Source organism: Theropithecus gelada, chromosome 2 (assembly GCF_003255815.1).
Source record: "Theropithecus gelada isolate Dixy chromosome 2, Tgel_1.0, whole genome shotgun sequence".
Lineage (NCBI taxonomy): Eukaryota > Metazoa > Chordata > Mammalia > Primates > Cercopithecidae > Theropithecus > Theropithecus gelada.
Genome location: NC_037669.1, coordinates 87,141,089 through 87,167,237, shown reverse-complemented (window position 1 = coordinate 87,167,237; position 26,149 = coordinate 87,141,089). Strand labels below are relative to the sequence as shown.

Sequence of the window (26,149 nt, the reverse complement as noted above, 5' to 3'; positions counted from 1 at the left end):
TATGTAATTCTCACCACTTTAAGAAAGATATAAATGAACAAAGAATAATCAAAAAGGGCAGCTAACATGACTGGGTTTTTACATATGGAAAACTAAAAATAGTAGGACTCCCTGGGCACGGTGGCTCACGCCTGTAATCCCAGCACTTTGGGAGGCCGAGGCAAGCGGATCACAAGGTCAGGAGATAGAGACCATCCTGGCTAATATGGCGAAACCCCATCTCTACTAAAAATACAAAAAATCAGCCAGGCATGATGGCAGGCGCCTGTAGTCCCAGCTACTCAGGAGGCTGAGGTAGGAGAATGGCGGGACTCTTTAGCATATAAAGACAACAGCTAAAAGAATATGGTCAAACCTCACAAAATCACAGACAACACTGACTCTGCGTCAGTGTCTTCACAAATCCTAGAAAAAAAGAACTATGCCCCATGGAACATTGCTATGGGCTAAACGGTTCACCCCAAAATTTATATGTTCAAACCCTAACCTCCAGTATGACTGTTTAGATATAGGCCATTTATGAAGGTTGTCTTAGTCCATTTAGGGTTGCTATACCAAAATATCTTAGACTGGAAAATGTATAAACAACAGAAATTTACTGCTCACAATTCTGGAGGCTGGAAACTCTAAAATCAAGGCTCCAGCGGATTCAGGATCTGGTGAGGGCTCGCTTTCTGCTTCAAAGATGGTGCCTTCTCTCGTAACGGCGCAATCCCATTTATGAGAAAAAGCCTTTATGGCCTAATCACCTCCCCAAGGCCCCATCTCTTCATACCACTGCAGTTGGAATTAGGTTTCAACATATAAATTTTGGAAAGGCACAAACATTTAGAGGTCAGAAGGATGGAGCCCTGATCTAACAGAATTGGTGTCCTTTAAGAAGAGACACCAGAGAGCTCTTTCTGTTTCTACCATGTGAGGACACAGCAAGGTGGCAACTATCTGCAAGCCAGAAAGAGGGCCCTCACCAGAAAGCAGCTACACACCTAGGCTTTCAGTCTCCACAACTGTGAGAAGATAAATGTCAGTTGTTTAAGCCACCTAGTCTATGACATTTTGCTATGGCAGCCCAAACAGACTATGACAAATATGAAATAAGTAGTTTTAGAATTAATTATTCTGTGTGTTTTAAGAGGGAGTTAGAGTAAACAGGTTAAAAACTAGGTCTAGGATGGACAGAGTGACTCACGCCTGTAATCCCAGCACTTTGGGAGGCCAAGGCGGTAAGATTGCTTGAGCCCAGGAGTTTGAGACTGGCCAACATGGTGAAACACTATCTCGACTAAAAATTAGCTGGCTGTGGTGGTGCACACCTGTAGTTCCAGTTACTTAAGAGGCTGAGGTGGGAGGATCACCTGAGCCCAGGGGATTAAGGCTACAGTGAGCTGTGATGGGCGACGGACTGAGACACTGACTGCCCCCCACCAGAAAAAAAACCTAGGTCTAGATATAAACTATGAACAAAATTTGGGGTACTTTCTTACATTCTAAAGTCATTACACAGGGCAATTATGTTGTCACTGACAAAGCATTAAACTGGGTTGTTAGGGCATAAAACCAAACTGCACAGGTCACTAATACGACATGTAAGTATGTACGTCATACTTATGTTCTGCTCAATAAGAGTAACAGCAAATAATGCTGCTGAAATTACTTTCAATGAATGCAACAAAGTAAATGCAACAAAGTGCAATAATTTTTTTCAATTTATGACAAGGTTTTTTGACAAAAATAAAGGAACGTTCATAAATGGTCAAAAAGATAAGTCATGCATTGAGTGGCAGAAAATATACAAAACCAAAAAGGATTTTAGAATATGGCAAGTGTGACCGGGTGTGGTGGCTCATGCCTGTAATCCCAGCACTTTGGGAGGCCAAGGCAGGCGGATCATGAGGTCAGGAGATCGAGATCATCCTGTCAATGGTGAAACCCCGTTTCTACTAAAAATACAAAAAAATTAGCCGGGCATGGTGGCAGGTGTCTGTAGTCCCAGCTACTCAGGAGGCTGAGGCAGGAGAATGGCGTGAACCTGGGAGGCGGAGCTTGCAGTGAGCCGAGATCACGCCACGGCACTCCAGCCTGGGCGACAAAGCGAGGCTCCGTCTCAAAAAAAAAAAAAAGAATATGGCAAGTGTTCTTACTAAGCGTGGCAGGAGGGCAGGAGGAAAGAAAAAGTTCTTAAATTCTTTCAAGTACCACAAATTAAAATAACTTTAAATTCTCTAATGATAATACAGAGATTCGAAATAAAGGGATATAACACCAATAAGGCAAATATAGTTATTGCTTACATGTTTAAAAGACCCATAGGGAACTGCTGTGGACCCTGTTTCTTCTAGATAATCTTCCCAGCTTAATTCTATCTCTTCCATACCAGAGCCGGCATCTAGAATTAAAAATAAAACAAAAACAGGTGAATCCCAATTAAAGAAAACCCAAGGTATAAAAACATAAACCTAATAAACCTAACTTTACAGAATTTACTTCACGACTGATTTTGCACAAAATAATTAAGTGGGGTTTTTTTGTTTTGTTTTGGTTTTTTAAATGATAGGTGCCCTTAGTGCACTGATTGTCAACGAATCTTCACAGAACAGCAGTTTGACATGCTATCTCTTGCTGAAGAGACACCCAAATCTGTTATCTCTTGCTGAAGAGGCACCCAAATCTAGATTTCACCCAAATGGATCATATAAAACTGGTGGGAGTATAAACCATTACTATCACTTTGGACTGAAATTTAGTATTCTAATGTCAAATATTGAAGATACTTAATAAGCATTTCAAACTTTTTTCAACTTGATCCTTTCTTAGCACTCTCTGAGTGAAAGATACTCCTAGTAAATATTTTAGCTTAATCAAAAAAAAAGTGTCATTGTCCTTGCCTCCCTTCTTTTTTCTCCATACCTTATAAACAATCCGTAGAAGAATTCTGTAGGTACTATCTTCAAAATATATCCAAAAGCAAGAAAGATCTCCTAACGTCACAACTAAATCAACTAGAGAACCAAGAGCAAACAAACCCCAAAGCTAGCAGGAGACAAGAAATAACCAAGATCAGAACGGAACTGAAGGAGATAGAGACACGAAAAACCCTTCAAAAAAATAAACAAATATAGACGCTAGTTTTTTGAAAAAAGTAATAAAATACCCATAATCCCAGCACTTTGGGAGGCTGAGGTGGGTAGATCACTTGAGGTCAAGAGTTCGAGACCAGCCTGGCCAACATGGTGAAACCCCATCTCTACTAAAAATACAAAAATTAGCCAGGCATGGTGGCACATGCCTGTCATCCCAGCTACTCAGGAGGCTGAGTCAGGAGAACTGCTTGAACCCAGGAGGCAGAGGATGCAGTGAGCTGAGATTGCGCCACTGCACTCCAGCCTGGGCAACAGAGCGAGATTCCATCTCAAAAAATAAATAAATAAAATAAAATAAAATAAAAACTCTCAATAAACTAGGTATTGATGGAACATATCTCAAAATAATAAGAGCCATTTATGACAAACTCATAGCCAATATCATACTGAATGGGCAAATATCATACTGAATGGGCAAAAGCTGGAGGCATTCCCCTTGAAAACTAGCACAAGACAAGGATGCCCTCTTTCACCACTCCTATTAAACATAGTATTGGAAGTTCTGGCCAGGGCAATCAGGCAAGAGAAAGTGAGAAAGGGTATTCAAATAGGAAGAGAGGAAGTCAAACTGCCTCTGTTTGCAGATGACATGATCCTATATCTAGAAAACCCCATCGTTTCAGCCGAAAAGCTTCATAAGCTGAGAAGCAACTTCCGCAAAATCTCACGATACAAAATCAACGTGCAAAACTCACAAGCATTCCTATACACCAACAACGGACAAGCAGAAAGCCAAATCATGAATGAACTTCCATTCACAATTGCTACAGAGAATAAAATACCTAAGAATACAGTTAACAAGGGAAGTGAAGGACCCCTTCAAGGAGAACTACAAACCACTGCTCAAGGAAATCAGAGAGGACACAAACAAATGGAAAAACATTCCATGCTCACAGACAGGAAGAATCAAAATATCATGAAAATGGTCATACTACCCAAACTAATTTATAGATTCAATACTATTCGCATTAAACTACCAAGACATTCTTCACAGAATTAGAAACAAACTTTTACATTTCACAGGAAACCAAAAAAAAGCCAGTATAGCCAAGATAATCCTAAGCAAAAAGAAAAAATGTGGAGGCATAACCCTACCTGACTTCAAACTATACTATGTCTACAGTAATCAAAACAGCATGGTATTGGTATAAAAGCAGACACCTAGACCAATGGAACAGAATAGAGAACTCAGAAATAAGACTGCACATCTACAACCATCTGATTTTCAACAAACCTGACAAAAACGAGCACTGAGGAAAGGATTCCCTATTTATTAAATGGTGCTAGGAGAAATGACTAAGTCATAAGCAGAAAATTGAAACTGGATTCCTTCCTTACACCTTATACAAAAATTAACTCAAGATGCATTAAAGACTTAAATGTAAAACCCAAAACTATACAAACCCTAGAAGAAAATCTACTCACTAACATTCAGGGCATAGGCATGGGCAAAGATTTCATGACAACAGCAATCGCAACAAAAGTAAAAATTGACAAACGGGATCTAATTAAACTAAAGAGCTTCTCTACATAGCAAAAGAAACGATCACCAGAGCAAACAGACAACCTATAGAATGGGAGAACATTTTTGTACTCTCTCCATCTGACAAAGGTCTAATATCCAGAATCTACAAGGAACTTAAACAAATTTACAAGAAAAAAACCAACAACCCCATTAAAAAGTGGACAAAGGACATGAATAGTCACTTTACAAAAGAAGACATTCATGTGGCCAACAAACATAAAAAAAAGCTCAACCTCACTGATGATTAGAGAAATGCAAATCAAAACCACAATGAGATACCATCTATTGTCAGTCAGAACAATGAGTATTAAAAAGTCAAGAAATAGGCTGGGCAGGGTGGCTCATGCCTGTAATCCCAGCACTTTGGGAGGCCGCAGCAGGAGGATCACTTGAGGTCAGGAATTCAAGACCAGCCTGGCCAACACGGTGAAACCCCATCTCTACTAAAAATACAAAAATTAGCCAGGTGTGGTGGCATGCGCCTGTAATCAAATCTACTCAGGAGGCTGAGGCAGGAGAATCGCTTGAAGCTGAGAGGCGGAGGTGACAGTGAGCAGAGATCATACCATTGCACTCCAGCCTGGGTGACAGAGTGAGACTCTGTCTCAAAAAAATTAAATTAAAAAGTCAAGAAACAACAGATGTTGTTGAGGCTGCAGACAAATAGGAATACTTTTACACTGTTGGTGGGAATGTAAATTAGTTCAACCATTGTGGAAGACAGTGTGACAATTCCTCAAAGACCTGGAACCAGAAATGCCATTTGACTCAGCAATTCCATTACTGGGTATCTACCCAAAGGAATATAAATCATTCTATTATAAAGATACATGCACACGTATGTTCATGTAGCACTATTCTCAATAGCAAACACATGGAATCAACCCAAATGCCCATCAATAATAGACTGGATAAAGAAAACCTGGTACATATACACCATGGAATACCATGCAGCCATAAAAATGAACGAGAGTATGTCCTTTGCAGGGACATGGATGGAGCTAGAAGCCATTATCTTCAGCAAACTAACGCAGGAACAGAAAAGCAAACCCTACATGTTCTCACGTATAAGTGGGAGCTGAACAATGTGAACATATGGACACATCGGTGGGGGTGGGGGGGAAATACACATTGGGGCCTGTCAAGGGGGACAGGCAGAGGGAGAGCATCAGGAAAAATAGTTAATGTATATTGGGCTTAATACCTAGGTGATGAGTTGATAGGTGCAGCAAATCACCATGGCACATGTTTACCCATGTAACAAACGTGCACATCCTGCACAGGTATCCCGGAAATTAAAAACAAACAAAAAACATATCTCAAATCGAATAACTTTCCACCATATCTACTGGCTATCTCTAGTCCAAGGCCTAGCCACATTATCTTCCACCTTTCAACTGCACTTAAAATCTAAAATCTGTGGGACACTAAAAAGGCTGTACATGACCTGATCCCTGGCTGCCCACCCTACCACTTTATCCCCAGCCAGACTCTCCATGCTCACAACACTTGGGTGACAATGAAGTTCTTGCCATTCTTTAATCATATTCTTTCCACAAAGTCTCTACATTTGTTATTCCTCAGCTCAAAGAATCATCTCCCAGTGTCCTTCATGCTCCCTTTCATTCAAGTCTCTACTCAAATGTTCCCCTTCAGAAAGGCAACAGTATCCATCTTTCGGCTCTGCTTCCCTTTTCTTCATGGCATTCATTCCTATTGACAATATACCTGTTAGATCATAAACTCCATAAAGTCAGGAATTTGTCACCTAGATTCTTAAAATACTCTTGTTAAGTGAGCAAAGACTCAAGTACTCTATAATCCAATAATCTCACTTCACATAAACTCCCTAAGAGCAGAGATGGTTGTTTTTGTTTTTTTCTCCTTTTTCTTTTTTTTTTTGTGGTTGTTGTTGTTGATTGACGTATTCCTCTGCCCAGAACAATGCTTGTTATATAGAAAATTCCAGGCCGGGCGCGGTGGCTCAAGCCTGTAATCCTAGCACTTTGGGAGGCCGAGACGGGCGGATCACGAGGTCAGGAGATCGAGACCATCCTGGCTAACACGGTGAAACCCCGCCTCTACTAAAAAATACAAAAAAAAAAAACTAGCCGGGCGAGGTGGCTGGTGCCTGTAGTCCCAGCTACTCGGGAGGCTGAGGCAGGAGAATAGCGTAAACCCGGGAGGCGGAGCTTGCAGTGAGCTGAGATCCGGCCACTGCACTCCAGTCTGGGCGACAGAGCGAGACTCCGTCTCAAAAAAAAAAAAAAAAAAAAAGAAAATTCCAATAAACTGCTGAATGAGTACACCCTAGGGGAAACCATACTCCACATGACCACAAGGAGGTAAATATAAGGATGGTCATCACAGCAGCATTTGTATTATCAACAAACTGGAAGCAGTAAGTAGAACAGATAAGTTATGGCGATCCTTCAATGGAATACTACTATACAGCAGTTGAAATGAATGCTAGTGTTGACATAGATAAGTCTCAAAAAACACACATCAAGCAGAAAAGGCAAGTGCAGAATGAAAAGCACAGCTAGATACAACTTAGATTTCAAAACAAAACTTTGTAGTGTAATGTTTATGAATACATGCATATTAATATAAGAGTGTAAAGACAAGGATGAAAAGAATATGTATCAACTTCAACAAAGTTACCTTTGGGCATAAAGAGAAGGAAACAGATTAGAAGGGAAGTACAAAAGACGTTTAAACTGTATTATGTTCCACTTCTTTTAAAAAATGAAAATGGGCCGGGCGCGGTGGCTCAAGCCTGTAATCCCAGCACTTTGGGAGGCCGAGGCGGGTGGATCACAAGGTCAGAAGATCGAGACTATCCTGGCTAACATGGTGAAACCCCATCTCTACTAAAAATACAAAAAACTAGCCGGGCGTGGTAGCGGGCGCCTGTAGTCCCAGCTACTTGGGAGGCTGAGGCGGGAGAACGCCGTGAACCCGGGAGGTGGAGCTTGCAGTGAGCTTGCAGATCGCGCCACTGCACTCGAGCCTGGGAGACACAGCCAGACTCCGTCTCAAAAAAAAAAAAAAGAAAAAAAAAATGAAAATGCATGAAAAGATGTTCAACATTACTAATCATTAGGGAAATGCAAATCAGAACTACAATGAAATGCCACTTCACACATATTAGAATAACTACAAACAAAAAGGCAAAAAATAACAAGTGTTGGCAAGGATGTGGAGAATTAAGAATGCTTGTATATTTCTGGTGGGAATGTAAATGGTACAGCCACTGTAGAAAACTGTATAGTACTTCCTCAGAATATTTTTTAAATTATTATATGATCTATCTATCTATCTATCTATCTATCTATCTATCTATCTGTCTGTCTATGCATGTCTGTGTATATACCCAAAAAGAATTAAAAAGAGGGACTCAAACATGTATTTGTACACAAACGTTTATAGCAGCAATATTCACAATAACCAAAAGGTAGAGGCGACCCAAGTGTCCATCAACAGATGAATGGATAACAAAATGAATGTGATATATACACACAATGAAATATCATTTAGCCTTTATATTTAAAAAAAAAAAAAAAAGGAAATTCTGGCCCAGTGCGGTGGCTCATGCCTGCAATCCCAACACTTTGGGAAGCCAAGGCAGAGGATAGCTTAAGCCCAGGACTTTGAGACCAGCTTGAGCAACAGACGGAAATCTCGTGTCTACAAAAATATTTTTAAAAGTTAGCTGAGCATGGTGGTGAGTGGCTGTAGTCCCAGCTACTTGAGAGGCTGAGGTGGAAGGATCACTTGGGAGGTTGGGGCTGCAGTGAGCAGTGATCACATCACAACACTCCAGCCTGGGCTGTTAAGAGACCCCATGCTTCCAAAAATAAAGTTCTGACACATACTACAACATTGATAAACACTGAAGACATTATACTAAGAGAAATAAGCCCATCACAAAAGGACAAATGGATACCTACAGTAGTCAAATTCATAGAAACAGAAAATTAAATGGTGGGTTCTAGGGGCTAGGGAAACTGGGGAATGGGGAGTTACTGTTGAATGGATACGCCTTTCCATCTGGAAAGAAAAGGAGATGGATGGCAGTGATGATTGCACAACAATGTGAATGTACTCAATGCCAATAAACTACACACTTAAAAATTGTTAAAACGGCCTGTAGTCCCAGCTACTCAGGAGACTGAAGCAACAGAACTGCTTGACCCCAGGAGTTCAAGACTGTAGTGTACATGATTGTGCCTGTGAATAGCCACTGCACTCCAGCCTGGGCAATGTTGCAAGACCCCATCTCTTTAAAAAAAGTGAAAATGGTAAACTTTACATTATGGACATTTCACCACAATAAAAAATTAAAAACCAATATTGAACATTATCATTTATTAAATATTTATGCTAGGCACATGGCTGTTTGTTATAGTCTTTTCCATAGTTTTAATATATTTGAAATGTTTTCATTAGAAATAAAAAGCCAATAATAAAGATTGCTTTGAGGGCATCTTGAAAGTATAGGCCAGTAGAAAGTCAATTTACATTACTAAAACAAAATAAGGCTGGGCATTCGTGGTCCTTAGCAAGGACTCTAGGCCCTTAAATAGCATGTTAATTTAAAAATAAAAAATAAATAACAATTAAAATGATGAATCACTCAACTAAAATCTCTTACACAATGCTAAGAAGAAACAAGACTAACGATGTGATGAGATAATGAGCAAGATATATGATAGTTTATTAAAGAAATGCATAATCCTTAAATATATGAAAATGTGCAAATTTTATTTTAAGAGAAATGCAAATTAAAACAACAGAGATATCAGATTGAAAAGGATTCCAAAGTGTGACAAGCCTCTATGGTGAGGCTGTAGTTAAACAGGTAAATCATAATGACACAACCTCTGTGGAAGAAAACTTGGCAATATCTAACAAAATTACATATGTATTTACCTTTTGATCCAGCAATCCCACTTCTAGGAATCTATCCCAAAGATACACTGGCAAGAATACAAAAAGACATATGTACAAAGCCATTCACTGCAGCACTATTTGTAATACCAAGATTGGAAATAACCCTAATGTCCATCAATAAGGAAATGGTTGAATAAATATGGTATATATATTCAGCACAGGTTGCTGTAAAAAGCAATGAGAACAGTCTCTATATACTGATGTGGAATAATCTCCAAAATATACTGTTAAGGGAAACCACACTACCAAACAGTATTTTTTGTGTGTGTCCGTCCCTACTTTTTGTATAAGATGGGAGAGAGGCCAGGCGCAGTTGCTCATGCCTATAATCCTAGCACTCTGGGAGGCCGAGGCGGATAGATCACATGAGGCCAGGACTTCGAGAGCAGCCTGGCCAACATGGTGAAACCCCATCTCTACTAAAAATACAAAAATTAGCCGGGTGCGTGATGGCATGTGCCTGTAATCCCAGCTACTGAGGTGGCTAAGTCATGTGAATCATTTGAACCCGGAGGTAGAGGCTGGAGTGAGCCGAGATCATACCACTGCACTCCAACCTGGGTGACAGAGCAAGACTCCCTGTCTCAAAAAAGAAAAAAGAAAAAAGGAGAGGGAGATGTGAGTATGAGTATGTATGTGTATACACTCACATATATTAGTTTATATTTTAAAAATGAACACGCCGGGTGTGGTGGCTCCAGCCTGTAATCCCAGCACTCTGGGAGGCCGAGATGGGCGGATCACAAGGTCAGGAGATGGAGACCATCCTGGCTAACACGGTGAAACCCTGTCTCTACTAAAAAATACAAAAAACTAGCCAGGCAAGGTGGCGGGCGCCTGTAGTCCCAGCTACTCGGGAGGCTGAGGCGGGAGAATGGCATAAACCCGGGAGGCGGAGCTTGCAGTGAGCTGAGATCCGGCCACTGTACTCCAGCCTGGACGACAGAGCGAGACTCCATCTAAAAAAAAAACAAAACAAAACAAAACAAAAAAAAAACAACAGGAGAATAAAAAGTAATAAAACTGGTTGTATATATGGAAAAAGAGAATGAATCAGTAATACCAGGTTTAAGTAAATTTCCATTTCCATTTCCATTTCCATTTTCATTCTGTCACCCAGGTTGGAATGCAGTGGTGTGATCTCGGCTCACTGCAACCTCCACCTCCGGGGTACAAGCGGTTCTCTTGCCTCAGCCTTCCCAGTAGCTGGGATTACAGGTGCAGACCACTATGCCCGGCTAATCTTTTGTATTTTTAGTAGACATGGGGTTTTACCACGTTGGCCAGGATGGTCTCAAATCCCTGACCTCAGGTGGTCCGCCTGCCTCACCCTCCCAAAGTGCTGTGATTACAGGTATGACCCACTGCCTGGCCAGTTTTGACTTTAGAAGTATGCAGATTTATTATACAATTTAGAAACAATTAAATTGAAATAAAAAAATATATAAATTTCAAATGAACTGAAACACATGAGCTAACTGTTGGTGGGAAAACCACAAGAAAATAGGATTCCTTTAAGTAACGTTATTTATTTTTATTTGTTTTTGAGACAGGGTCTTGCTCTGTCACCCAGGCTGCAGTGCAGTGGTACAATAAAAACTCTCTGAAGCCTCAACCACCCTGGCTCAAGCAATCTTCCCACCTCAGACTCCCAAGTAGCTGGGGCTACGGGTACATGCCACTGAACCCGGCTAATTTTTTTTTTCCCCCTTTTTGGTAGAGACAGAGTCTCCCTATGTTGCCCAGACTGGTCTTGAACTCCTGGGCTCAAGCAATCTTCCTGCCTTTGACTCCCAAAGTGCTGGATTATAGGTGTGAGCCACCGGGCTTGGCCTAAGCCATGTTAAAATACAATACTCTGACTATAAACACCAGTGAAATATATTTAAAAGCAAAAACTAAAGAAATCTTAAACTGCACACTGTGGTTGGCATCTGAAATGTTGCTATTATTATTTTAAAATAATTAAAGGACTTTTATAGGATAAAAACAAAGAAGTAATAATATTACCATCATTAGCAAACAAGACTTTTTCTTTTTTTTTTTTTTTTTTTTTTTTTTTTGAGACGGAGTCTCGCTCTGTCACCCAGGCTGGAGTGCAGTGGCCAGATCTCAGCTCACTGCAAGCTCCGCCTCCCGGGTTTAGCCATTCTCCTGGCTCAGCCTCCCGAGTAGCTGGGACTACAGGCGCCCGCCACTTCGCCCAGCTAGTTTTTTGTATTTTTTAGTAGAGACGGGGTTTCACCATGTTAGCCAGGATGGTCTCGATCTCCTGACCTCGTGATCCGCCCGTCTCGGCCTCCCAAAGTGCTGGGATTACAGGCTTGAGCCACCGCGCCCGGCCAAGACTTTTTCTTTTTTGAGACAGAGTCTCACTCTGTCCCCCAGGCTGGAGTCCAGTGGCATGATCTCGGCTCACTACAAGCTCCACCTCCTGGGTTCACGCCATTCTCGTGCCTCAGCCTCCCAAGTAGCTGGGACTACAGGCACCTGCCACTACGCCTGGCTAATTTTTTTGCATTTTTAGTAGAGACGGGGTTTCACCATGTTAGCCAGGATGGGCTCAATCTCCTGACCTCCTGATCCTCCCGCCTCAGCCTCCCAAAGTGCTGGGATTACAGGCGTGAGCCACCACGCCCGGCCGCAAACAAGACATTTCTAAAAGAGAAGAGATACAAGCATAAAATCAAAGAAGAAAAACCTTGTAACCCTGTTTTTTTTCTTTTTTTTTTCCTTTTTATTTTTTTGAGATGGAGTTTCGCTATATTGCCCCGGCTGGCCTTGAACTCCCAGGCTCAAGCCACCTCAGCCTCCCAAGTAGCAGGACTATAGAGGTACATGCCACTGTACCCAGCTAAAACCCTGTAATTTTAAATTTAAATTGTAAGTATCAATGTAAAACCATTATTTTCTTTACTTTTCAAAAGATGTGTATTTTCATGGCTGGGCAAGGTGGCTCACACCTATAAATCCCAGCGCTTTGGGAGGCTGAGGCAGGAAGATCACTTGAAGCCAGGAGTTTGAAACTAGCCTGGGCAATATAGCAAGACCCCATCTCTAAAAAAAAAAAAAAAAATTGCTGGGGATGGTGGCACATGCCTGTGTTCCCAGCTACTTGGGAGGCTAAGGTGGGAAGATCACTTGAACACAGGAGTTTGAGGCTGCAGTGAGCGAGCCATGATCGTGCCACTGTACTCCACCCTGGGTGACAAAGCAAGATTTTGTCTCTAAAAAATAAAAAATAATTTTAAATGTGTATTTTCTAGCTATGTCTGTAAGTAAGGCCTAGAATAAATGACAACCTAGTATCAAATTAGCACTCCAACACCCAGATTGTGGTCTCTAAATATCGTACCTACATTAAAGAAAAAAAAGCTCCTCAGAGAAACAGCAGATTACAAGTTTGGGGCAGGATATGTTCAGGAGGTACTTGGGAATCTTACTGGTCCAGAAGGCAAGGACTAGTGTATCAAAGATAGATGACATCACATCAGAAGAACACAGGAACCAGTCTGAAAGAACTCTCGCTGCTCTAGAATTTGATCATCAAATGAATGATGACAGCAATGAATTCAAACTCATCAAATGTATATATATACATATATGTACTTAAATACATGAGTTAATAATATTTAAAACAAAGGAAAAATCAACTTCTAAAATGGTAGAATGATTATCACAGTGAACCCACTCTCCCATAAAAGAACAAAAAGACTGGCTAAACAATGAAAATCAATCATTTCAAAGTCCTAAAATTAACCAAAGGCACAGAACAAACTAAAAAGCATCTATTGAAGATAAGCCACTAAACCTCAGTTAGAAGAGCGAAATATGACATTTTAAGTTGGGGCTATTCCCTTCTCTCTTCCTTCTCCAGTGCAAAAAGAAAATTTTAGAACTGAAAATAACCCAATTAATAATAATAAAAAAAAAACTCTATGGATAAGTTCAACAGCAGAATGAAGCAGACAAGAAAGAATGAGTAAAATTGAAGACAAAACAACAGAAAAAACCCAATCTAAACAACAGAGAGAAAACATTAAAAAAAAAAAAGAAAAATGAAGACGGTCTGAGAGACTTATGGGACAGTAAGAGAAGCTCTAATATTAGTTTTATTAAAGTTTCAGTAGAAGGAAAAAATGAAGACTGAAAAAGTTTTGAAGAAATAATGGCTAAAATTTTTCTAAACCTGGCAAAACATATAAAGTCCCTAAACTCCAGAAGCTAAGTAAACCCCAAACAAGATAAACCCCCCAAAAAATACACCAGAATCAAACTTCCAAAAACTAAAGGAAAAAAAAAATCTTAAAATTAACAAGAGAGAAACCTCTCTTTTAAAGCAGAGCGTTGGGGGTGGGAGGTGGGAGAGTGTCCAATAACAGCAGATTTCTCATCAGAAACCATGGAGGCCACAAAGAAGTAGCACAATTATTTTCTGAGAGCTGAAAGAAATGAGTTTTCAAACCAGGATTCCATATCCAGCAAAAATATCCCCCAATAATGAAGGGGAAATCAACACATTCTCAAATGAAAGGAAATGAAGACAATCTGTCACTAGTAGACCTCCTTTAAAAAAAGGGTTAAAGCCAGGCGTGGTGGCTCACACCTGTAATCCCAGCACTTTAGGAGGCCGAGACAGGCGGATCATGAGGTCAGGAGAACGAGACCATCCTGGCTAACATGGTGAAACCCCGTTTCTACTAAAAATAAAAAAAATTAGCCAGGCGTGGTGGTGGGCACCTGTAGTCCCAGCTACTCGGGAGGCTGAGGCAGGAGAATGGCGTGAACTCGGGAGGCGGAGCTTGCAGTGAGCCGAGATAGCACCACTGCACTCCAGCCTGGGCGACAGAGCGAGACTCCGTCTCAAAAACAAACAAACAAACAAACAAACAAAAACAAAAAAAACTAAAGAAAATTATCTAAATAGAAATGAAGTGACAAAAGAAAGAATCTTAGAAAATCAGGAAAAGAATAAATGACAAGAGAAATAGTAAAAATATTGAAAAATATAATAAATTTTCCTTCTCTCAAGTGTTCTAAATTATATGTTTGACAGTTTAAACAAAAACGTTAAGCATGTCTGATGTGGTTCTCAAAATATGTAGAGAAAATATTTAAGGCAATTATATTATTATATAAAAGAGGGTAAAGAGACATAAAAGTAGGAAAGGTTTCTATACTTCACTCAAAGTAATAAAATGAAGACTGTGATAAGTTATATATAAGTAATATAATACCTAAAGTAACTGCTAGTAAGTGCTACAAGAGGATATACTCAAAAACACTACAAATCAAAATGGAATTCTAAAAAAAAGTTCAAGTAACCCACAGGAAAGCAGAGGGGAAAAAAAAAAAACCACAGGAGCCAGTCTGAAAGAACTCTCACTGCTCCAGAGAAACAAACAAACAAACAAAAAACAGAAAAAATAAATAAGCAAAAAAAGCAGACTTGAATCCAAACATATCAATAACTACATTAAGTATAAATAATATACATACATCCCATCAGGCCAGAATTTTTAAAACTTAGTATATGCTGTATCAAGAACCTTATTTCAAATATAATGATACAGCCATGTTGAAAAGGATGAAAAAGATATATCATGCAAACGTTAATACAAGAAAGCAGGAACAGGTAAATCCTAGAGACAGAAAGTAGATTATGGATGCCAGAGTCTGGGTGGAAAAGGAAAAGACGACTAATGGTTTGCTGTGATGGAATATTCTGGAATTAGATAGCAGTGACGGCTGGAAAACTTTCTGAATAGACTAAAAACCTCTGAATTATGTACTCTAAAAAGGTTGATTTTATGGTATGTGTATTGCGTCTCAAAAAAATCATACTTCAATGAAGTTTTTTGAAAAACAAACCTCAACAACAAAGAAGCCAATCTTTATTAATTAAAAATAAACCAATTAATAATAAGCCAAAGACAGGAAGAGCTATTTCACTGAAGAGGATACAGAGATGCCAAGTAGGAACATGTAAAGATGTTCAATATCACTGGTGGCCATTAGGGAGGTACAGATTAACACCATGATGAGCTGTCACTACCCACCTATCAGAATGGCTTAAATAAAAGTAATGACACCACCAGATAACAGTGAGGATGTAGAGAAACCAGATCTCTCATATACTGCTAGTGAGAATGTAAAATGGCACAGCCACTCTGGAGCATAATTTTGCAGCTTTACTAAATATGATCTAGTGATTGTGCTGCTGGGTATGTACCCCAGAAAAATAAAGTATTATATACATAACTGTTAATAGCAACTTACATGTTTGTAACAGCCAAAAACTGGAAAAAAACAAAATGTACTACAATAGATGAATGGTTAACCAAACTGTAGTACATTCATGACTACTCCACCACAATAAAAAGGAACAAACTGTCAATATACGCAAGAGCTGGGATGGATCTCAAGGGCATTATTAAAGCCCATCTCAAAAAGCCATGTACTGTGTTTTTCTATTTATGTAACATTCTTTAAATGACAAAATTATAGAGATGGAGAACAAATTAACAGTTGCCTGGGATTAGGGAAAGTGGGGAGAAGGAGGATAGGTGTGGGAACTCTTTGTGGTGATGGAATAGTTCTGTATTTTGACTGAGGGGATGGTTCCAGGAATCTACACATGTGATAAAATGACATAGAATTACACATTCTTTATACTAATATCAATTTCCTCAGTTTTATATCATATTATAGTAACTAATGAGAGAAACTGGGTGAAAGGAACATGAAATCTGTCAGTAAGTACTATTTTGCAAACTCCTGTGAATGCATAATTACTTCAAAATAACTAGAAAGTAATCATCAAAATGTTAATGCTATTTTAAAAAAGAAGTCTGTTCATAACATTTTTTTTTTCTTTTTTCTTTTTTTTGAGACGGAATCTCGCTCTGCCCAGGCTAGAGTGCAGTGGAGCGATTTCGGCTCACTGCAAGCTCTACCTCCCGGGTTCACGCCATTCTCCCGCCTCAGCCTCCCGAGGAGCTGGGACTACAGGCATCTGCTACCACGCCCGGCTAATTTTTTGTATTTTGTTTAGTAGAGATGGAGTTTCACTGTGTTAGCCAGGATGGTCTCGATCTCCTGACCTCGTGATCCGCCCACCTTGGCCTCCCAAAGTGCTGGGATTACAGGCATGAGCCACTGCGCCTGGCCTTGTTCATAATGGTTTCTTATTTTTTCAGCAAACATTATTAGTAGCCCCTAGTACCAGGTTCTCTGACAGGTACAGAAGATGGCAATGAAAAACAAGACTTCAAACAGCTTCCAGTTCAGTGGTAGAGAAATAGCCAATATAACACAGGCAAGTAATATAATTGTGCATCCTAGAGAATAAATTCTGAGAATAAAACCAATACCTGCATCAAGCTGCTGCTCCCCGTTCATTTCCACAGCATATAGGCTATATCCTCCCAACACAAAGGAAAGGCCTATGGTTCTGCTAGGATCTGAAGATTACTTGCAGGTTTCAAGCATCTGTTCAATGGGTATCCAAGGGTCCAAATGAAAGTGCTGAAAAATGAAAAAGAACACATAAACAGCCTGAAGCCCAAGCGTACTCACTCACTCATAAAACAGGGCACTCAACTGGTTGAGAGATCAGATAAGATAAAAACGTACTGGCAGAACAGATAGGACTGGAGGAAAAAATTGACACTTTCTCTAATTTTGAAGAGTCAGTATGTGTATGTGTGCGCTCATGTGCGTCTGTACGTGTAGAGAATGCACACTATCGAGAATTCGATAATAAATCTAAAACTCACAACAAAGATGCATATGAATCATTACCCTTTAAATTTACATTACCATACTTAGCACCAAGATTCCTATCCACAAAACTCCAGTTCCTAATGGTTTCCTAGGGAGAGGGGGGAGTTAGCTTTCAATGCTGTCTTACACAACAAATATGATTCAAGATTCAGTATTACTTTATCTAATTTTCCATTTCATTTATCTAGAATATTATGCAGAACCATAAATATCAACTGTATTAGCCTACAATTACAAAGAGAATTCCTCCAAAATAAGTTTGGAACCTGCTTATTCTTTTTTTAAAAAACAGCTTTAGGGTTGGATGCGGTGGCTCACGCCTATAATCCCAACACTCTGGGAGGCTGAGGTGAGAGGATCACTTTGAGCCCAGGAGTTTGGGACCAGCCTCAGCAACATGGCAAAACCTTATCTGTACTAAAAATACAAAAACTAGCTGGGTATGGTGGTGCACGCCTGTAGTTTCAGCTACTCGGGAGGCTGAGGTGGGAGGATGGCTTGAGTCTGGGGCACAGAGGTTGCAGTGAGCCAAGATCACACCACTGCACTCCAGCCTGGGTGACAGAGTCAGACACTGTCTCAAAAAAAGAAAAAAAAAAAGCTTTATTGGGATACAAATCACATACCAAAATTTCCCATTTCAAGTGTACAAATTAATAATTTTTAGTAAATGTACAAAGTGTAACCATCATAATTGAATTTGAGAATATTTCTATTATCCTGAAAAAAAGCCAAATGCCCACTTGCAGTTCCTTCCCATTCCATCCCTAAGCTCAAGCAACCATTCATCTGCTTTGTCTCTACAGATTTTGCCTTTCCCAAACATTTCACATAAATGGAACCATAAGAAATGTGGTCTTTCATACTTGGTTTTCTTTCACTTATGTTTTTGAGGTTCATCCATGTTGCAATATGGATGAATCTATTTATTCTTGCTTTACATACATGTAAAATAATCTAAGATATTATCTTAATATGTGCCTAATAGATTAGAAAGAGGAAATGAAAGGGAGAAAAGAGCTGCTTCAGGAAGGTAGGGCATGAACTAACTGCAAGAGCGACAATACAGAAAACTGTAGAATTGGGATGGGTACTTAACAGCACAGCTTTGGGGGCGATATTCTGCAGGATCAAGCAATTATATACCTCTCAAAAGTTTTGTGTGTGTATTAGACCCCCCAGTAAATGATTCTCATAAGCAACTTTAATCATGAAGAAAAAGCTTAGCTTTTAATACATCCTTATATCACTTTTATATATCTGAAAAGGTACCAGCTACCTAAAGGACAATAGCTTAAAATGGGTAGGGATGGCCGGGTGCATGGCTCATGCCTGTTATCCTAGCACTTTGGGAGACCAAGGCAGGCAGATCACTTGAGCCCAGGAGTTCAAGACCAGCCTGGGCAACACAGCAAAACCCTGTCTCAAAAAAAAAAAAAATATATATATATATATATATATATAAATTAGCTGGGTGTGGTAGAGCATGCCTGTAGTCCCAGCTACTTGGGTGGCTGAGGCAAGAGAATTGCTTGAGCCCAGGAGGCTGAGGGTGAGGCTGCAGTGAGCCACTGTACTCCAGCCTGGGCAATGGGAGTGAAAGCCTGTCTCAAAAAAAAAAAAAAAGGTGGGGAGGTAAGGAAACCTAGGTTCTAGTGCCAGCTCTACTGATAACTAATAATGCAATCTGATACACTACCATATTATGTCCATTTTTTATCTGTAAAACAAATAAAGATCTTTTTCAGATTTTAAATTTTCATTTCATAATGAGCGTAGAAAAGTTTTGATAACTATTAAGATTGTGGACATTCCACTTGAGATAAATGCCAGTTATCCCAAATCGTATCACAGAATATAAGCACCGAAACCCACACTTTCAAAGATGGGAACAATTGAACAGAAACTTGAGAGTGATGTTTACGGCTTCTAAATGTGCTCTCTTCCCTCAGTTTACTTTTCTACCCCAAGCCCAAAACATCCAAACTGTATCACTCCACCTACTAATTTATTCATTCCCCATATACTTATCAAACACCAGCTCCTTACCAACCACTACTGTAGGGGATGGGGTAAAGCAATCAAGAGAGATATGATTCCTACTTTCATGGAGCTTATTTTCAACTGGAGGGAAACAAATTAAGCCAACAATAAAAAAATTATTTAAACTGCTATGAAGTAAAAGTACTAGGCGATAAGAAAGAATATAAAGGCAGGTCTAACCTAAAATGAGAGGTCACTGACAGTGTCCCTGAGAAAATGATACAGCAGCTAGGCAGAAGGGGGAGAAAAGGAGGACTATTCCAGGCACCAAGAATAGAATAAACCAAGGCTCTGCTCTATGGTGGGAAGGACCTGAAGGCTGCTGTGGCTAGAGCATGTGAACCAATAGAGTAAGTCACAGATAAAAGATTGAACAGGAAGAGAAGGGATAACAGCAATTAATAATTACTGAGGACTGCCTATGTACTGGGGCACTGTTTTAAGCAGGTTGTTGACAAGTCCAAATTCCTATGGCTCTAATTTAGTGGATAATCTCCACATATAAAGTCTTGACACTTCAGCATGGTTTTGACAGAACGAAGTCAGTGCTAAACAAGTATCTGTTGGGTCACTAGCCTTTGAAGATGTCATCTACCGTTTATGTTCATAAACTCTTGGAACATGCTAGAGTATTTTGTGCAGAGAGCCACAAAGTACAAAAATAATAATGAAACTTCAAAGCCAAAAGGCATGAAGTGGGAGAGATGCAAGTTTTACGTAGCAGAAAGCTACGGTTATGACATTCTTTCAATCTTACATCAATCGTTTAGATTTTAGCCAATGAGCAATCAGTTCATCATCTTAACAGGATCACAAGAAATAGACTGATGAAGCCTTCTGTTGTGGAACATCTGTTAACGCTCTCTCTTTATTGTTAGCCTGCTGTCTTTTTATGCAGTTAAAAAAAAAAAAAAAAAAAAAACCAGTAAAATATCCAGGAGCTTAGTATATGAAAATTTAATTCACTTTTCCTTTATTTTCTGTTCATATTAAATTGTTTTACTGTCATTGTTTATTTTATCACTTATTTTGGTATTATCACCCTCTTGTAGTGAACAGAATACACTAAGAGTTACTCATTTAAGGCCTGGTGAGGTGGCTCATATCTGTAATCCCAGCACTTTGAGAGGCCAAGGTGGGCAGATTGCTTGAGGTCAGGAGTTTGAGACCAGCCTGGCCAACGTGGTAAAACCCCATCTCTACTACACACACACACACTAATTAGCTGGGTGTGGTGGCGGGCACGTGTAATCCCAGCCATCTGGGAGGCTGAGAAGAGAATCGCTTGAGCCCAGGAGGCTGCGGCTGCAGAGAGCCAAGATCACACCACTGCACTCCAGCTCGGGTAACAGAGCCAGACTCCGTCTCAAAAAAAGAAAAAAAAAAAAAAGAGTTATTCATTTAAATAAATGCTTATAAGGCTGGGCCCAATGGCTCACCCCTATAGTCCCAGTGCTCTGGAAGCCTGAGGCGGAAGGATCTCTTGAGTCCAGGAGTCTGAGGTTACCATAAGCAATGATCATACCACTGTATTCTAGCCTGGGCAACAGGGAGAGACCCTGTCTCAAAAATAAATAAGTAAAAATAAATAAATAAATTAATTAATTAATTAAATGTAAAAATAAATAAATTCTCATGAATTAACTGATCTGGATCGTAGTCATCTTATTTAATACTTTAGTGAACTAAATAGGTACTTAGATATTTGGAAGGGGTTCTAAGATAATATACTGAAGCCTGAAGAAATGTTAAATACTTCTAAGAAATAGAAATAAAAATTGAAAAAGCAAAGCTAATTGGAAAAAATAAGCTTTCAAGATAAATACTAAAAAAGAACAACTAAACCCCAGCAGAAAAATCAAACTGAATAGCTATTTCATTTTTAAGTGGTAACATCAATATAAAACTACCATGGAATGTTAACAGATTTTTTAAAAGACCTAAAAGTCATCTGAACAACAAATATGTTAGACAAAATCTTCCCCTCCCATCTTGTTGGGTTTTTTTTTAGACAAAGTCCCGCTCTGTTGCCCAGGCTGGAGTGCAGTGGCGCAATCTCAGCTCACTGCAACCTCTGCCTCCCAGCTTGAAGCAATTCTCCTGCCTTAGCCTCCCAAGTAGCTGGGATTACAGGCGTGAGCTACCACGCCTGGCTAATTTTGTACTTTTTGTATTTTAGTAGAGACCATGTTGGCCAGGCTGGTCTCAAACCCCTGACCTCAAGTGATCCACCTGCCTCAGCCTCCCATCTTGTTTCAGATTACACATACAGTCCACACTCTAAGCCTAGTAGTAGTAACCTGGCTTCATGTTAATGCCCTTTGTTTTCAAGGCTAAGATAAACATTGAGTAAGATGAGTGATTACATGGGGAAGTTGCAATAATGCAAGATAAATTTCTGTGGGAAATATCCTCAGCCAAATGATTTAACATGTCTGACATAAGTAACTTTTAAAGGGCTTAGAAAGGACAGGACCTCAGTGTGGTTCTAAAGATCACTGATACGTTCGGTGGTTGGGAAAAAAAAAAAAAAAAAAACTTTAATTCAAAAAATACCAGGCAGTTAGCAAGAAAATTCCTATTGAAATATTTGATTTTGTACACTTATCCCTCAATAGATACAAGTCCAACAATAATTTCAAGTATGTTGTTAAATATAGTAATTGCAACAATTCAGCAGATTAGATGCTCCATTTTCAGCAGATCTGCAAAGTTAACTCTGACCTTGACAGTGCAGTCAGTGGTAGAGTCACCTTATATTTTCTGTTCCCATTCCCCAACAGGTGTAGCTTTCTGTCGGCCTTTCACTCTTACTATAGTCAACTGTCACTACGTTTTATTTGACTATCTAAATTAAACATTGTCCTTCCATTTGTCAAATGCCAACGTAACTCAGGGACAGAAATCTTCTATTGTTTCATTAAGTTATTTGTTGTTTCATTTTTATTGTTTTAACCCACTGCTACATGTTTGACTAGAGAGATTAAAAAATAAACTCTGATAAAGTCAAGGTTTTAGTTCAATTTTGAGAGAAAAATCTTAGTCACTCATATCATCTAAATTAAATCTTGAGGCCAGGCACGGCGGCTCACGTCTGTAATCCCAGCATTTTGAGGGGCCGAGGTGGTGAATCACTTGAGCTCAGGAGTTCAAGATAAGCGTGAGCAATATGGCAAGACTCTGTGTCTCTACAAAAAGTAAAAAAAAAAAAAAAAAAAAAATTAGCTGGGTGTGGTGGCACATGCTTGTAATCCCAGCTACTCAGGAGGCTGAAGTGGGAGAACTTCAAACCCAGGGCAGAGGTTGCAGTGAGCCAAGGTTGCGATGAGCGAAGTTTGCACCACTGCACTCCAGCTTGGGTGGCAGAGCAAGACCCTGTACCAAAAAAAAATAAATAAAAGAAAAAAATCTGACCCAAACCTTTTCATGATTTTATAAACCCAATACAGGGCAAATCCATCTCAGTTGAATAAACTGGTACTAATAAATGTATAAAACCACTGAAAGTTCTAAACAAAACCCAAACTCAAGAATAACCTAGGCCGGGTGTGGTGGCTCACGCCTGTAATCCCAGCACTTTGGGAGGCCGAGGCGGGCGGATCACGAGGTCAGGAGATCGAGACCATCCTGGCTAACATGGTGAAACCCCGTCTCTACTAAAAATGCAAAAAATTAGCCGGGCGAAGCGGCGGGCGCCTGTAGTCCCAGCTACTCGGGAGGCTGAGGCAGGAGAATGGCGTGAACCCGGGAGGCGGAGCTTGCAGTGAGCCGAGATCGCGCCACTGCACTCCAGCCTGGGCGACTAAGCGAGACTCTGTCTCAAAAAAAAAAAAAAAAAGAATAACCTAAACTGGAAAAAAAAGAAAACAAAGAAAGTTAAATTGTGGAGCCAATGTTTTTAAAGATTTTAGACAACAATGAGAAATTGTTAAGTAAAATATAGCATAAGCATACAATACACCATACATGGCCATTGGAAATTGTGTTAGAGAAATGGTTTTCTTCTCCAAATCCCAATAGGGCATTTTTTTTTCCTTCTAATTCTATGGTTGAACCAATAGGCCACTGTATTTGACTTGATAAGCTAATTTTAGAATGCATATAAGCCGGGCATAGTGGTTCATGCCTGTAATCCCAGCACTGTGGGAAGCCAAGGTGAGAGGAGAGCTTCAGCCCAGGAGTTGCAGACCAGCCTGGGCAATATAGTAAGACCTCATATCTCTATGAAAAATTTAAAGAAACAAAATTAGCTAAGTGTGGTGACACATGCCTGTAATCCCAGCTACTCAGGAAGCCGAGATTTTTTTGTTGGTTTGTTTTGAGACAGTCTACTTCTGTCACCCAGGCTGGAATGCAGTGGCACAATCTTGTTTCACTGCAACCTCTACCTCCAGGCTCAAGCAATTCTCGTGCCTCAGCCTCCTGAGTAACTGGGACTGCAGTGTGTGCTACCACGCTCGGCTAATTTTTGTATTTTTGGTAGAGACAGGGTTTTACCATGTTGGCTAGGCTGGTCTTGAACTCCCTGACCTCAGGTGAGGTGATCTGCTCTCGCCTCAGACTCCCCAAAGTGCTGGGATTACAGGCATGAGCCACGGCGCAGCCAGCCAGGAAGCTGAGAATTGCTTGAGTCTGAGAGGCAGAGTCTGTAATGACCCAGGATCATGCCACCGCACTCCAGCCTGGGTGATAGAGCAAAAACAAAACATAAAATGAAATGCATCTAAAAAAGAAAATGTACAATCCAACTACATTTTTGTAAAAGATGACATAAGGCAAGTTCCTTCCATCAAAATATTAGGCCAGGCACAGCAGCTCATGCCTGTAATCCCAGCACTTTGGGAGGCCAAGACAGGAGAATCACTTGAGGCCAGGAGTTCAAGACCAACCTGGGCAGCATAGTGAGACCCCATCCGTAAAAAGAAATTTTTTTCCTAAATCAAAATAGTGTAACATTAGCATAAGAAAAGACAAACATCAATAAAGTAAAATAAAGTTGAACAAAACAGATCAATTTTTATGACAGTGCAGTTTGTGATAAACAGAGCATTCCATATAAATCATGAAAGGACACAAACAGTGTTAAAGAATTGCCTATCCATTTTGGGAGGAAAAAAAATTAGAACCTTACTTTATGCTGCCACATAAATAAATTCCAGGTGAATTAAAAGAGAAAAACATGAAAAAGAAGATTCCAAAGAAATTAAAAGAAAACATATGTGAATACGGTTATAGCCTTGGAATAGCATAGATTTCCTTAAGCAAGGAAGCCATAAAATGGATACCTTTGACTAAATACTTAAAACTTACAACTTGCAAAAAGAACCATAAACAAATTTTTTTAATGAGCTACAGAAAAAACTATCTCCAGCATATATAGCAGACAAAATATTAATAGCCATAATAGCACCTATTAAATAAATAAGACCAAACCTAGTAACATGGACACTTTTTTAAAAGGTCAGATATGAACGATAATTGTAGGGAATGACTGGTAATCACATGAAAATATATTCAACCTCAACAGCTAAAATTTTATTTTTCACCCAGATTAGCAAAAACAAAAGATTAGTAATACTGAATATGGTTGAAGACATGGAGAAATGGAAGCCGTCATTATCAGTTCAGGAGCACAAACGGATATAGCCCTTTTAGAGAGAAATTTTATTCTATCAAAATTTTAACTTACATTCTCTACAACCCACCAATTCCACTTCCAATATATTTCAGAAAAATATCCAGAGACAATAAGGAAATAAGTAGCACAACAACTTCAAAGAAAGAGTTTAAACTGTCCTCATTTCAGGGCATACACAGAGAAACATCCCCATGTGTACAAAGAAGCAAGAACCAAAATGGTTCCTTGAGCAATGCCTATATTAAGAAAAAACTGGAGGCCGGGCGCGGTGGCTCATGCCTGTAATCCCAACACTTGGGGAGGCCGAGGCAGGTGGATCACAAGGTCAGGAGTTCAAGACTAGCCTGAAAAACATGGTGAAACTCCGTCTCTACTAAAAATACAAAAAAATCAGCCAGGCCTAGTGGCGGGCGCCTGTAATCCCGGCTACTCAGGAGGCTGAGGCAGGAGAATCGCTTGAACTCGGGAGGCAGAGGTTGCAATGAGCTGAGATCACACCACTGCCATCCAGCCTGGGCGACAGTGTGAGACTTTGTCTCAAAAAAAAAAAAGGAAAAAGAAAAAGAAAAAGAAAAAACTGGAAACCTCAGGGTCAATCAATACATAATGGCACATCCACAAGATGAAAGTTAAAAAGAATAAGACAGCTTAGTAAGCATAAAGTTTATGCTGGGGTGATGAAATAAGCTTTGGATTTGGATAGTGGTTTTATATAGACATATACATATAACCTATATCTATATAAAACCGAACAAAAACAAAACTACATATTTCTACAGGTACACATATGTATATGTGCAGATACCTTTAACATGGTCAGGAAGAATACATCCAAATCATTAACAGGAAAGTGAGATTCAGGGCAGGGCAAAAGGGTCTGTTTGTTTTAACTGCATTTGGTAAACTTTTCAAGATAAAAATATACTCATATGTTTACTTCAGTGATTTAAAATTTTAAGACAAAAAAATGCATTTATTGACATGGAAAGCTATTTATTCATTCTTTCAATAAATATTTACTGGAAACTTACTATGTGTCAGGTACAATAAAAAAAAAATTAG

General features: G+C 39.6%; 1 protein-coding gene across 2 annotated transcripts in view; it reads right to left on the bottom strand.

Moving 5' to 3' along the window:
* Positions 1 to 26,149, bottom strand: part of SFMBT1 (Scm like with four mbt domains 1) — a 148,571-nt gene that overhangs the window by 48,432 nt on the left and 73,990 nt on the right. For both annotated transcript variants that reach the window (XM_025376088.1, XM_025376089.1), the window contains exons 2-3: positions 16,995 to 17,148; positions 2,292 to 2,386 (exon numbers count right to left, since the gene is read on the bottom strand). In XM_025376088.1, coding sequence (XP_025231873.1) covers positions 2,292 to 2,386; positions 16,995 to 17,022 — 123 coding nt within the window. In that variant the 5' untranslated portion in view covers positions 17,023 to 17,148. The remainder of the gene's footprint in view (positions 1 to 2,291; positions 2,387 to 16,994; positions 17,149 to 26,149) is intronic.